The sequence below is a fragment of the Falco naumanni genome, chromosome 1 (assembly GCF_017639655.2).
Source record: "Falco naumanni isolate bFalNau1 chromosome 1, bFalNau1.pat, whole genome shotgun sequence".
Taxonomy (NCBI): domain Eukaryota; kingdom Metazoa; phylum Chordata; class Aves; order Falconiformes; family Falconidae; genus Falco; species Falco naumanni.
This window is the reverse complement of record NC_054054.1, coordinates 12,625,215-12,640,223: the sequence shown is the minus strand read 5'-3', so window position 1 is coordinate 12,640,223 and position 15,009 is coordinate 12,625,215. Positions and strand designations below refer to the sequence as shown.

At 43.0% G+C, this 15,009-nt stretch overlaps 1 protein-coding gene across 4 annotated transcripts in view; it reads left to right on the top strand.

The window, feature by feature from the left end:
- Positions 1-357: 357 nt before the first annotated feature.
- TBC1D9 (TBC1 domain family member 9) overlaps positions 358-15,009 on the top strand; it is a 55,444-nt gene continuing 40,792 nt past the window's right edge. For all 4 annotated transcript variants that reach the window (XM_040580856.1, XM_040580787.1, XM_040580702.1 and 1 more), the window contains exon 1: positions 358-843. In XM_040580856.1, coding sequence (XP_040436790.1) covers positions 717-843 — 127 coding nt within the window. In that variant the 5' untranslated portion in view covers positions 358-716. The remainder of the gene's footprint in view (positions 844-15,009) is intronic.

Genomic DNA, 15,009 nt, shown 5'->3' with positions numbered 1-15,009 from the left:
CTGACAGGGCCGGGGCTCTCCCTGCCTCTCACCACCCCGTTTCACCAGCTCCTCTGAGCCGCGAAGGCCAACCCTTTCCCGGCCGGCGGTTGGGAAGAGGACGCTGCCGTCTCCTCCCCAGCGACCCGGCAGATTAACGCGAGGGACGGGACCGCCCGCCGGCGGCAGCTGAAGGGACACGGCCCCTGAGGCGCGCTGGGGCGGGGCGGGGCGGCCGCTCCCGCCACCGGCCGCGGGACCCGCCCTTGCAACCGCCGCGCTGAGGAAACCAGGGGCTGCTGCCCCGCCCCCCCCCCCTCCCCGCGGCGCGCGGCGGCCCCGCCCCCCCGTGCGCGCAGGTGCGAGCAGCGCGGCCCCCGCCCCCCGCCAGGCAGAGCGAGAGGCGGCTCCGTGCGGGGCGGGCTGCGGGGCGCCGCCGCCGGCCGCTGATGTCACTGCTGCCCTCGGTGCTGCGGCGGGAGCTGCCGGGGTCGCCGCCGTCGTCCCTGGCCGCTGCGGCCGCCCCTCCGCGCCCGGCGGTGGGCGGGTAGGCGGCGGGAGCCCCGGGGGGCATGCGGCTGCTGCCCCTCCGCCCTGCGCCCGCCGGTGCCCGCGGGGCTGCGCCGTCCGCCGCGGCGGCCGGGCATGGTGGCGACTGATGCGGACGGTGCGTGCGTGAGTCACCGCGCCCCGCAGCCGGCCGGCCGGGCGGGCCGGCCTTTGTCTGCGCTGGGAGCATGTGGGTGAACCCCGAGGAGGTGCTGCTGGCCAACGCGCTGTGGGTGACGGAGCGGGCCAACCCCTACTTCATCCTCCAGAGGAGGAAGGGGCACGGCGGCGATGGCGGCGGCGGGGGCCTGGCGGGTAAGGGCGGCGGCGGCCGGGGTCCCGGGAGGGAGGGGCGGGGCCGCCTTCCGCGCCGTCTGCCTCCCGCAGCGGCTCCCCCGGGGCGGCCGGGCGGGATCGCGGCCCTCGGGCGGCGGCACCGCGTCGTGAGACGAGAGGCTGCCTGCGGAGGGGGGGGCTGCCCGCTTCTCGGCCCCTTCCCGAGCAGCGTGGGGCCCGCACCGTGCCGGGGGCCCGTCCCTGCGGCGGCCGGGGGTGGCCGGGGGCTGGCAAGGCGCCATGAGGCGGCGGGGCCGGGGGCGCCGGTGCGGACAGCGCGCTGCGGCTCCCTGAGGGTCTGCGGGCGATCGCCGGTGTACGCCGCCTCCCTGTGTCGGGGTGTGACTTGCCCGGGTTCCCGGGGGTGCGGGTGGTGCCTTTTGGAACCTCCAACACGTGTTCTTTAAAATAACAGCCGGTTGTAATGCACAAACGCCTGCTCTGAGGGCAGATTTACTTCAGCTTCTCCCTATTCCTCGGGATGTCCTTGCCAGGCGTGTTCCCTGAACGCTTTGTTTTCGGCTGCTGGCAACCGGAGACGCTTTTGTAGATGGTTGGGTGGTCTCTGCAATACTGGGCATATACGTTTGTCTAGACTTCATCGTTTTTAGGCAACGTATGTGCGGTTCTGTGAAATCAGAGATGCAGAACCCGATGCTGTTAGCACCGGTCCCTCTTGAATCGGCAGAAATAGTCCCACGGGTTCTCTGAAAAGCTGTGGTTTCTTCCTTCTTACCGGCTTGCATTGCAGCTAGTTGTTCGGGCTAATCAAAATAAACATACAGCGTTCATCTATGTTTGGTTCAAGGTCCTGTGCGTATTTACCAGGAGATTAAGTGTTTCTTCAGCTTTTGAATGCTCTGTGGACCTGTAAACAATTTATAATCTAAACTAATGCACCACTGTTAAGTGTGTTTTCTTGTGGGCTCTTGAGATCTTCAGTTTTCTTCATTGCTGTAGTTGATAAACCACCTCATTCTTGTGTGGAAAGTGGCCAGCAGCCACTCCACATTGGCTATAGATTTTTATTTTTAAATCTTTTGAATTACTGACAGTGTTGTCAGACCCATAAAAAGCATGTCTTGCCTCAAAAGTTCACCCCTGCTGTATTTACTGAGAAATTCTTTGCAGACTCCCCTTTCATGGCTTACGCCCAGGCCTCTTGGGAGTTTATTCCTCTCTCTTGCTGTAGGTGGCCAGACAAGGCATTCTTTACCTGACTATGTTATCTTTGAATTGGAGATCATTTGAGATGCCCAGTCAATTTTCCAAACATTTCTCAGTTATTGGGGAAACTTTCTGAGAATTTGGGAGTTTCTCTTCAACCTGTTTCACAGTGTCTGTATATATAAGCCTTCTTGGAGTTGTATGTATAATAGGCCACTATACAGATGGAAAGGTCACTTTTGAAGATTTAATCCTTGAGTGGGAGTAGGATTCATTAATGTGTACTCCTTTTTTGGTGAAGGTCAGAGAAGCTGGCAGTATTTGGTAGGAGTTCAGAATACAGAAATAGTTTGTTTCTGCATTTTCTAGCCCCCCCCCCCCCCCCCCCGAGTTTAAGTTTTTGTGCACGGTATCCATTATTTTAGTATGTGAATGCAGTCTGTATAGTGAATGTGATTTAAAATGCAAAAGTTCTTTGTGCATTTTGATTTTGAAAACTGCTTTCCATATGGCTTTTATTAGTGTCTGTGCTTTGCCTGGAATTGCAGCTGCTATAGCATTGAGGTAGGAACAAGAAACTATACAATTTCTAGGGGGTTTGTTTGTTTGTTTGGGGAAGGGTTGGAAAAAAGATTCAGCTTTTTTCAGTATGTTGCCAGAACCAGAACTAAACAAACACCAATTACTAGAGTGCAGAAAGTTTTTAGTGCTGGCAACATTTAAAGGGCTGTATGGGAACTTATCAGACCTTGCCATTTTAGCACATGGGGTTTTGACACAGTGGTCAACAAAAGGTGTGAGAGGAAGAAAGAAAGGGATGTAGAGTGTCCAGTCTGCTCCCAGCTTGGTAGGCACAGTAGTAAGTGGAACTTATGATTATTGGTTTTTAATGGAAATACTGGAATTTTAGACCCATTGTTCTAACAGCTGTAGTCTACTCATTGAGGGCCAAGGCAGGTGAAGGAAGCCAATGGTTTCTTCTTGGTAGGTGAGACTGGTTAAAAGCAAGGTATTGTGGGACCTAGCTGATCCTGAGGGTTCAGAATAAACAAACTCGCTGAAACAGTCAACAGGGTTCATAATTTGCAATAATGATAGCATCTAGGATGATCCTGAGGAAGTTCCTGTAGATGATAACGATAGAGCTGTCATGACAGAGGTGGAGGTTGTCTGGTTGAAAGTGAAAAAAGAACCTTTTGTGGTTTTTTGGTTTGGGTTTGTTGTGTTTTTTTTCCCTTACTTGCCCTTTCTGTAGTGATGTAATGCTGAAATTTGCATAGATATAATCTAAAAAATTATCCACCCATGATTGTGGTACAAAATTTGGCCTGTTTGCTCTGTAGGAAACCAGATTATGTCCTTGAAGTTGATTATACATATTGTATGCAAGATTTTTTCACTGTGGTGGCAGTGGTCTGAATTCATATATGCAAGAGAGGATGTAAATACAGCTGTCACTTTTTTTTGTTGTGATCTAATTTCTGCCGACTTTTACTCCCTCATTATTGACTCGAAGTAATTTTGTCTTAAATTGTAGAATGACATTTGACTTTCAAATTGATGAGACTATGGGCTTGATGGGAGATGGCTTCACTATGTAACTTAAGCAGTGGTTGGACAATGAGAAGTATTGATTCTCTGGCGTTGCCCTTAAATCTAGGTCAGCAAACTGACTGGGCTCCAGTGTAATGCCCTTCTCTCCATCTGCGAACGTGTGAAACTTTGAAGAACTCTAGCTGAGGCTGCACTGTAATGTTGGTTGTATTGGCATGGCTGAAGTAAGAGAGGGAGTGCTTTCCCGTGGGTGAATGGGAATGAGGGAAGGCTGGGGACGAACCTCTTCAGGCAGCACTGTGGTTGGGTGCTGTGACACTGAAAACATGGCTGAAGGCTGATGATCCGCCCTCAAAGTGGCTGCCAGGGTCTCTGTGCTACCTGTCCTCCATCACTTCCTTATTACCATGCTGTGGATGGAGGTTACCATCAGCAAAGCAAAAGCCAGAAGACTGGATCTTTTTGGTCTTTTGGCATGTCTCAGTCTGAAAACAAGTTTAAAAGCCTTGGGAGCGAGTGAAAGTAATTCTCAGTGGCTTTATGTTGAAGCAGAAGAGCAGTACTAGTGTTACCTCTTCTCCTGGATCCACCCCAAGCGCAGCAACACTTTGCAGGAAAAGGAGTATCAGTCACTTTGGGGGAAGGGGTGAAAAATCAGCCCTTTCTGCACCAATACTCTCCTCTTGGCCTTGATTTATGAACTGTTGAAGAGAAGACCCTCTTATTTAAATACTTATTTGGACATGGGACATGTTTTCCACACTTATTTTAATATTGGATTGTAACAAGTTAGAAGAAGAATAATGATCTTCTTGTTATGTGTTAGGACAGTGCCTAATTAGTGAGTCGCTAGGAGTCACCTCTGCTAACAAGGTTTTTGATTAATAGTTTATTTAAGTGATACAGCTCTTCTACTGAGCAAAGTGGATCCATTTTTATACTGAATTGAGGCCTGGACTCTTTTAAGTGATTGTGTCTGTGTCAGTACCAGTCACATCAATGTGACTTTCCTTTGTAAGCATGCCTTAATTGAAGGGTTGTTTGGGTTTTGTTTTCCTTTTTAACAAAAGAAAAATAGGAAGGACTTGTAGACTGAAATTTAAATTGATTTTCTTAGCTGTTCTGCAAACTCGCATTATCTTGCATCGCTGTATGATCTTCCAGGACAAGAGCAAAAAATGTACTTTTCTGCTTTAAAAGTATTTGATGGTTGGTGAACTTCCTCCATAACAAAAACTATTTCATGCCTTGCACATAATGCCATGCCTGTATTTTGCTTCTGCATGACCTTCACTCAAGAGTTTCACCTTCCTTTTATTCACCAATAGGGGGAAAAGTATTTTCTTTCCTCTTGTTTTCTCAAAAGTGCTGGATGTTTTTAACCCTCTCTTTCACACTTGCTCTGCTTCCTGCTTGTCAGCTTCCTTCCCTGGGCAGCCTGGTAGTTTGGCCTGTAGGAAATGCTCCCTTCTCCTGGGGGATGCAGCATGTTACACATCAGCCTGCATCAGCTGAAGCAGAGGCATTTGGAGCGGATATGAACCCAGATCTCTCCCATCGTTTGGGTACTGTACCCTGTGTGACTGTGTTCCTTTCATGGGTGTAAGGACCCTGAGCGTGTCATGAAGTTTATAAATAACTGAAAAGAGTCATGTTCTTTCCGTTAATAAGTGTGTATGCATTCTGATGCAACAGACACTTTTAAAAAATCTCAAACTGCTTTCTGCTATGCTGTGGTGATGCTTGCCAAACTATTTTATTTGGAAACAATATTGCAAGGAATTAGTGCCACTGATAGTTGACGGTAGAGCAATGTATTCACTGAGAGCTTGCAGGAAGAGAGGTTGGGGGTGTGTTATGATTAGCTTGTGGCTGCTGTGGTTCTTTTGGGCGTGGAGATGAAATTATAAGTAATTTTGTTTGAAGTGTTATTGTAAGATCTCTCTGAATGCCAAAGCAAATAAATTGTTCTTAGCTTGCAAGAACTTTTTTAGGAGTGAATTATTTTGCAGATAGGGTATTTATGCTTACAGCTGGGACAGCGCATGTGTGAGAGATTCAATATGAGTTTCTAAGTCTGTGAGATGTTGCCAAAGATGATTTAAATGCTTGAGCAGAAGAGAACAGATGGAAATTTGCTGACTTCTGGTGATAAAAGACATTGATGAAGTACTATCTTACTCCCCAGATATTTTTGCAGAAGGGGTTGTCATGCAATTTCCATGCTGGAAAGGCAGAAAGGAGAGGTTCAGAGCTCAGCTGGCTGATGCAAGCCTTCAATGTCAAATCTGATAGAACACTGCCACAGTATTAAAAATTACGTCTCGGAACACTTTTCTGCAGCCTTGCTGGACAACACAATTAGTAGCCCTAATTTGGAGATAAGATTCTATCTTACTCGCAACCTCTCGATTCAGAGAGGTTGCTTGAAAGCCTTTTATACTTAAAATTTAGAAAAGCTTTTGGCCAGTATGTCGTCTGCCTGGTGAAGGGATGGTACCTGCTTTAACAAACTTGTCGCTTTCTGTCCTTGTTGACTCAAGAAGTTAGGTTTTTGCATGTCAAACTTGGTGCACTTGAGTAGAAAGTATGTGCTTTCTGACACTTGAAATAGAGCATTTACCAAAATGCATGCACTTAGCAGAACTAACGTGAGCGGTCAGCCTATCCATCAGCTTTCCATGTTCATTGTGGGCTTGTGGGGTGGAAGCTAGTCCCTTCCGCTCCGCTCCGTCATTAGGTGTTACACCATATCTGCTCTGGTGCTGCTGAGCTTCTAGTTAGGCTCTGCTGTGGGGGTGTTTGCTTCTTCACGCTAGCAGATTTCCACTTCAAGAGGACATGCAGATGTCTAGGGTTGAACTGCTGTTTGATTCTCCAGATTGACTCACCAGTCTTTCTGTTGAAGTCCCAGATGCTTTCATAGCGCTAAATTGGAAGGTGTCTCACTTCCTGCTTAATGCTTCTCTTGATCTCCGGTTCTTACAGGCAACGTGCTGTTTGCACAGATACAGTGCCTGAGATGGTGCTTGGGGTAGCTCTGGTTTCTATGCTGTAATGCTTCTTGGTCAAAGACTTTCCTTGATGTTACCTCATCTTTTACACTTTGAGTAGTGGGAACCATAAAGGCTGAGCTGTCATTTACCTTTTTTGCTTTCTGACATTATGTTATTGGTTGACACGTGGCATTCAGGGATGGCCTGTTGTTTCTACTGAGATCTTAGTTGGTATGAAACTCTGTTGGAAATGTCGTGCAGGATCACAATATAGTAAGCAATAAATGTCTAAGCCTCTCAGTAATTTTCTGCCATGTACCAGAATTTGTGTTGCTTATAGGCTTTTTGGTATTACTCTGGTCCCACGCTGAAAGGCATAGAGAAAGTGTCACTTCTTCACATCAGTTTCCATATTTCCATCACTCCACTGTCCAGTTATGCATCCTTGTAAGAATATATCATATTTCACAAAGATTTGGGCCATTGAAAGTTTCAGTTAAGAGTTCTGTAGAATTAAAAAATGTTCTAGGAGATATGCCAGTATATATTCTCAAATGCTTTTGAAAAGTAATTAAAACATATGTATTGTCATATGATTGTTCTTCTGTAAATATTTGGTGTAGACAGAATCCGTTCAGCTTTCTCTGTTCTTCCCTAAGATTTGTGATCTCTATTTATCCTTCATAATATCACACTGTATTGCTTTTTCCTGTAATAGACAGGAGTTATTGCTGCCACTGACTTTGCTAAGTATGATGATACGAGGTGTATAAAGGACTGTAAGCTCTGATCACTAATCATACTACTGATGTCTGATCAATGTTGATATTTAGTAATCTACGTTTGCATTTTGCCTTTAAATCTGGTGCTGAGGTGGGCTTAGGTTCTGGAGGACTTCTTCAAAATCTTCCCATTTGTTTTCTTTTCAAAAGGAAGTTTGTATTTTTTAGGCTTGATTTCTCATTGTTCTTTTTTTTTTTTTTTCTCTTTTTTTCTGAAGATTCCAGGTAGGGGTGTATGAATTTCTACTACAGCAGCAGTTTTAGTTTCAGCTTGTAAATTCTTAATCTGTTCTCGATTATTTTTTTTTCCTCACAGTCCTGTCTTGTGCTTGCCCCCTGCATTTTCCAGTATTTTATTAGCCAAAGTTCTTGAGATTTTTCTGTTCGGTGTTCCTTTCCCTGGTAAAGTGCCTCCTCTGATAGCTTATTGAAATCTGTTCTGTCTGCAGGTGTTCAGTTAGAACAGTTAGATTGTGAATGATTTTTTTCTGAAGATATTGGTTCTTTTCAGATTTAGCTTGTATTTGACTATGCTGTGCTCCAGGACTGTTCCTTAGTTCAAGCTGGATTTACTGTGCACACTTCAGTTCTCAAATTGTACCATTGATTTTATTGGTTCAGCTTACAACTATTTTTCTTAGTTTAGTGGTGGTGGTGGCTGTTGAGTTTTGGTTTATTTGGGTTGGTTTTTTTTCTTCAGTTGCTCATACGTACTTGATTTGTTCTTTAATCTTACATAGTTTATCTGAATCTTATGTTGGTGCAGATGTAGCTGATTTAAATTCTGCTCTTGGATGAAATCTACTTAATTTGCTTATGCTACTTTGAGAGAATGAGATACTTCAAAAGAATTAGTTTTAAGTGAAATTCAGTGACTTCCCTGCTGTTGTGGTCAAATGGTACTTGATCATGCTTTTCTTAAGTATTGCATTTGGTTGTGGTGTTTTGGTTTTTTTTTTTTACAAATTTATGAGTAAATATTTGTATCATATTGAACCTTTGTATCATACCATAACCTTTGTTAACTCCATCTGTATTCTTCTCACTGTTTCTCCATCACTTCATGTAGTCTGGTGTGATTGACATGTAGTATAAAATTTATTCAGGCGTGTGAGATTGTTTGAGGTTTTATCCAAATATCAATTTCCTCTGTGTTGTAAGCCTTCACATACCTGTATGTGAAGCATATGTCTAGCATGTACTGTCAGTTCTCATCTTTCTACTCAGCCTTTTACTTCCGCTAGGTTTTTGTTTCAGGTTAAGGGTAGTAGGTTTGTTTCTAGGAACTTACTGTTTGGATGTATTATTGTGTGAGTTTCTGTACCTGGACGTTTCGTCATCTGCAAACTGGGCCTCAATGGAAGTAAAGGCAGTTCTGCTGCTGTGTGTGTATATATCTATATGTAGCAACAGATAGATAGATATATAATGCACATTCTGGCTTCCTTTCTATTGAAGAGAAAACCAGTTTTACAAGCTTGAAATATTTTAAGTACTGCTTAGTAGATAAGACTGACAATCATATTTCTTAGATTAGACTGGTCCTTGGACAAGATCCAGTGAATTATTCAGGCTTCAAATCATGTGACTATATACCAATTTCAGTTTTTCTCCCCATTATTTCATCAGGTTTCTGCCTACATAGTGAAAGAAGGGAAAGAATTCTCAATGTATGAATACTAAATCTGCAAGTCCTTGTTGAAGCGAGCAGTTTTCATGAGCAAAGGTTTAAAGCATGTGTTCAAGTCTGTGGGATTAGCATCAGGCTAACTGATGACAACCCTGATCCTGAAGGCACCCAAGCACAAGTAACCTTGTATCAAGGAACAGTCCCACCAGACACACGTGCCAAATGTCTAGAGTGACCATACCTGTATGAGCGGGCAGGAGGGGAAAAGGGAGCGATAACACCTTCATTTTGATACAACTTTTCGAACAGTCAGCCTGCTCTTTTGCAAACTTGGGTTCTAAAGCAAAGGTCCAGAATTTTGTTCAGCGTTTTCTTTCTTTCCTGTAAAATACAGGTATTAGCAGAGGAAAAGCAGTGAAATGTAGCATCTGAAACCAGGGAATACAAAGCCACAACTGGCTAGGGGGCCTCGGCAACTGCTCTTACATCATGCTTCTGGAAGGACATACAGTGCATTAGAGTGTATTACTGGAAAGGGGTTCAGTTACCTGATGCAATTTATGCTGAAGGAAGAACTCATACTACTTTTTACTTATCTGACCACTGTGCCTCATGTTCCGTAAGCTGGAGGGGGAGCCTATAGCCACTGCATGAAGTGTACAGATGAGTAGCCTGTATTCATGCTTTCAATAATGATGTACTGTACTTGTATCCTTACACCAGCAGTCAATTTTCCAAACTGGTTTTTGCTAGGAGGGATTATGATCACATGAAGCCTGACCTCCTGCACAAGACAGGCTCCCTTTAAGTCAAATTATTTGTATCTGACCAAAGGATATTTTCCAGAAGGATGGTCATCTTGATTTGAAAACCAAGCCAACTGATTCAGCCAGTTAAGACTCTTTGAAGCACCGCAGCACTCTCTGCTCTTTGGAGACCACCATTTCGGTTGGCTTACAGTCCAGACCGATTACAAATTGTCACGTACAGTAATGAAATCAAGGGATGACCTGCAGTAGAATCAACTTACTACGTTTTAAGTTACCATCACTGAAAACACACGCACTTCAGGTACATGGACTTGAACACCTGTAATAAGGCACAATACTTTCAGCTATTTGGTTATCTGTGGCACAGATCTTTGCTGCAGGAATATTTTTCCCTCTTTCATTTCTTTCTTTTACAATATAACCAGTGATTATTTTTTTATCTTTCATAAGAATTTGCAAGTTTCTTTGAAAAACACCAATTACTGGTGTTTTTAAAGGAAAAGCAAGTTTAGACACCTTAAACGTGAACAATATTTTTATTGGAAAAGGATTTTCTCATTGAAAAACAGCAACTCTTTCACAAAAATTCACGCTTTGATTTAAATAAAACACACACAAAGATCAAGTAGTCTTTTATCACCTTTCTACAGTCCCCCCCTTGACAGCAATCTTATGATTATGTACATGATCCTGTAGTGGTTTACCTGCTAAAATACACAGGGTTCTCAAACTACATTGGATTACATATCCAAGAGTAAAGAGCTGTATGATATATTGCCTCTAGCACACTTTATTAAACACCAAAGCCAATTTATTTACTGTTTATGAATGATAATAAATATAGACACTTCAGACCTTAAAAATTACCAGCAGCCATGGTGCTGTGGCACAGCAAACGCTATCAAAAAGATCGGGATAGTATCAGTGACACTTCCCATTGAGCTTTAACCATGCAGTCCTCAGACTCTAGGTGATTTCAGCACGCAGCACTGACCTGTGGTACATCCATTCTTCAGTGTCACCCACAACCTGCATCAAAGCTTTGCCTAGAGCTGGAAGGTCACCCCCACAGCTGGTGCCACTGTTGTCCCTGATACTGTCACCCAGGGTAACCTTCCCCTCCTCCAGTTTGCCAAATGACGAACGTGTTATTCACCTGGCTCCTGAGAGCAGAGCCCTGCCCTGCTGCATCCTTCTCCAAGTTCCATGCTAATATAACCTACAGCCTGACAGTCTCTCAAGATCCCTGTTGTAAGAGATTTTTATCTTAAAAGTGCCTAAACAAACAGCATACATCTTTTTAGCATGTACAGCAAATACAGAAATATACCCTCTAAAAGAGCTAAGATTTAATACGGGTCAGACTGTGACTCTCAGAGCTCGTGAGCTCTCATTTGAAGAGTCCCACAGATGTCAGCAGCCTATTTGTGTATGAACTCAACACTGCAACCAGGAAAACTTGCAGTGTCACATGTGTCATTAGTAAGAATTTTTCAAAACAGGCATTGTGACATTCCAACACTGAATGAAACACTTACTGCTTAAACTGTTTCCAACATTTAAAGTGTGCTGATGGCCCCTTCTCTTTCCACTAAAGATGGACACATAATAATGACCTCCAGTCACAAACCTGAAACATCCAAGGGACCTATTTGGACTGTAGATGTCAGCTGATCCTGAGAAAGTCTCAATCAATAGGGTCGACTTAAGTCATATTTGCACGCTGAGCATTCAGTTTTATATTGATTTCCTGGACAAAGAATAAACTCTTCCTGAAGTTTAAGCGTTACTTCCTGGACTATCAAAACAATAACTCATAACAACACATAGCTGAAGCGTACAGTACAAACTATTGTTTTTCCTGGTAACTGTAATGAATCATTACTCTTCCATTCTTTCTCAAGGCAGTCCATGTGATTACTTCTCTCATTTGTTATTACAGGATGAGGTCATCCAATTAATTGTACGTCAAAACCCAACCTACAGCAACAATACGAACTGCATGGGCAATACTGTGGACAAATCATTTTAAAGGCTAGGGTCAATTTATTTGATTTAATTTCATGGGAGAGCCTAAATGAATGGTAAATGTTATACACCACTCAAAAATAATTGTAATGTTAAACTTCCAATCCTGGCAACAGTACCCACAAAAGTATGAAAATAACATCTTCATTGTGAGTACCACCCTTGGAACTTCATGAAGGGTTATACAGTTTTGGTTTATAGGTGTTCATTCATACAAACAAAAGCTAAATAACATCTAAATACTTATTTGATAACTGCCTTCCCATGTGGGTTATACAGCATTGGCTTATAAGGACATGTCATACGGTATCTAGAAAAACAAATTCTTCCTCTGAAATTAAGGCCTAAGATTTGTTTGATCTTCCCCAGTGCCTGCCTTTGTTGCTCTCTTTCTAGCGATCCAGCTTTCCAGAGCATTGATTTGCCCAGCCACCATTTCCTTTGCACATGAGTTTTCAGAGACCTTCAGTGAAACTGACTTTGAGGAAGTACTGTCACCCTACTGACATTTAGCAAGAAAAGCAGCAAAAACAGTACTTGCTTTTTCTGTCTTCAGGCTGATGAATACAAACAAGAGAAGACTGAAAACCCAAACCACTAATCTTTAAAAAAAACTCAGGAAGGGGCAGTGTGATGATCTATGGCTTGACTTCTGCAGGATGCAGCGGTTACAAATGATAAAGCTTTCATCCGTCCTTCAAGTTTAACAATTGTGATTGAATTAGACTGTCTTTCAAATATCTTAATTTAGAAGTGATCAGCAATTAAGCGTCTACCACAGTACTTGTCAAGGTGTTCAAACAACTCATCACCATCCCTGTAAAAAACTCAAACCTAAATCTGACTGGGTTTAGACTTTCAGCTTTTAGAACTTTCTGTTATGTCTGCTAATCACTTGAAGATGTAGCCACATTTGTCAGTCTTATCTACTAAGCAGTAGATAACACACTTGAACACATGCTTTAAACCTTTGCTCATGAAAACTGCTCGCTTGAACAAGGACTTGCAGATTTAGTATTCATACATTGAGAATTCTTTCCCTTCTTTCACTATGTAGGCAGAAACCTGATGAAATAATGGGGAGAAAAACTGAAATTGGTATATAGTCACATGATTTGAAGCCTGAATAATTCACTGGATCTTGTCCAAGGACCGGTCTAATCTAAGAAATATGATTTTGTTGCCCATGGAAACTTCCTATGGAAACTTTTGGTTATGTTTTTCTTAATCATGTCTGAAAAAGTACTTGCTAGATGAAGAATTAATGAACAGTATTAAAATAATATTTTTTAAAAATTTTATTATGAACACTTCATATAAAAATCCCTCAGAGAGGTTATCAGTCTGAACTGCTGCGATTTCATTCTGGTTGCATCACATGTCTACATTACAGAAAAAACCAAACACACCCCACCCCACCCCCAAAAAAAAAAAAAAAAAAAAAAAAAAAAAAAAAAAAAACCCCAAAGCACTGACCTACAATGCAAAATGGAACAGTTCCTGAAGGACAGCGATCAGGGCTAGCTGCATGATTAAAAGAGTAAATATTAATTGACTTTTAATGTATATAAGAACACATGAATCACTTTTTTACATATCACATATATCATCTATCAAAACAGCTATTTTGTGATAGAAGTAACATTTTACTGATAAACTGTCTGTTGCAATTATCTTGGTAAGCTAGACTTTTTGAATTTCCATGGGGTCTTCTGGAGTTCTCTGAGTTGTCTTCCTTTAACCCCACTGCATGGGTATTTCTACAACCTGTTTGCATTGTGAGAAGACACTGGGCAACTCCTACTTACTGCACCAGTGGAAAGTATTCTTTCTTTTCTTTTCTTTCCCTTACCGACCTCCCATTTGTTGTTTCAGTGCTGGCTAGTCTCTTCTGATTTTGTTTGGGTTGGTTTTTTTTTTCAATATTCTCCACATTCCTTTAATACACTGCTCTATCTTACATTGTTCCTATTTGGTGGCACAGGGGGATGTTTCTCTCCCATCTCCCATATCTCAGGGAGAAGGTAGGATGGGAAGCTCCTCATAGCCTGATGTCAGCCCAAGTTGGTAGGTTTGTTCTGTTGCCCTGACCTTAACCTGTGTATCCCAGTTTTTACAGCTGCGGTGTCCTGCTAGAACTAGTGGCAGAGTTGGTTGGCAGGACCACCCACACACCAACAGATTTGGAAATATAGCAGAAGCAGAGTAACAAGCATATTTTTACAGAGTGCAGGGACTTAACAGTATCTGTACCTCACAGAAGATTACATTTGGCCAGCGTACAAGTTTATTTAGATATTGTGTCATGCCTAGTGCATATTTAGTACTGTCAGTAGACGTGAGGCTGCAAAGCATGAAGAATCTTTGGCATAAGCTCTGCTACATGCTTGCAGCAAGCCCAGGTGATGAACCAGTGTAGCGTCTGGCTTGGTCTGCACTCCAGTTGAGCAGTACTTGAGCTTGCTAGCAGCTTTAAGCATCTGAGAATCTTTGCCTGTGATTGAAGCACACATGTGCTTTCTGGACCAAGGCCATGCTGGTTTTGTGAAGCTAGAGTGGAGAGTATATTTAACAGAAAAAAAGACGTTTAAAGGAACATTATAACCTACTTCAGTCTCCTGAGTTTGAAAGGAGTCAAGCTGTATCTAGGAAGTCTGATGGAGGATTGATCAGAGGCAACTTGTCTGTCTACACCAGTATTCAAAATGCATGAGGTGTGGGGGTTTAAGGTGGCAGTAGGAACAACTAAAGCCAGTCAGACTAATGAACACTGGGATATCTTACATTGATATTTTGTGTTCGTATCCTGGTATCAGCAGATAGCTCTGTAATGTTATCAATCTGATGTAGTGTTCAGACTTGTTTCCCATGTATTTCAGATCTCTTGGATTAAAAAGTGGTGGATATTAATGCATCAGGCAGGAAGAGACTACGTTTGATCTGGCCTGCGAAGATCTGTATAAAATAAAGTGCAAATAAAAAACATAGAATGGGGGAAAACACTTAGGTGGGGTATTTCCAAATACTAGTTTCAGTTTGGATTTAAGGGATCTACTGAGATGGAAAACAGGTAGTGCTTTTATATATTTGTGATGCATAAAGCAAATCTGAAAGAAGAGCAGTGAGAGAAGCAGTCTTCTATTCCAGTTATGACAGTGCAGAATGAGGAACTAATAAAACTATGACAGTAAAAGATGAAAACAGCCACTTGAAAGGAG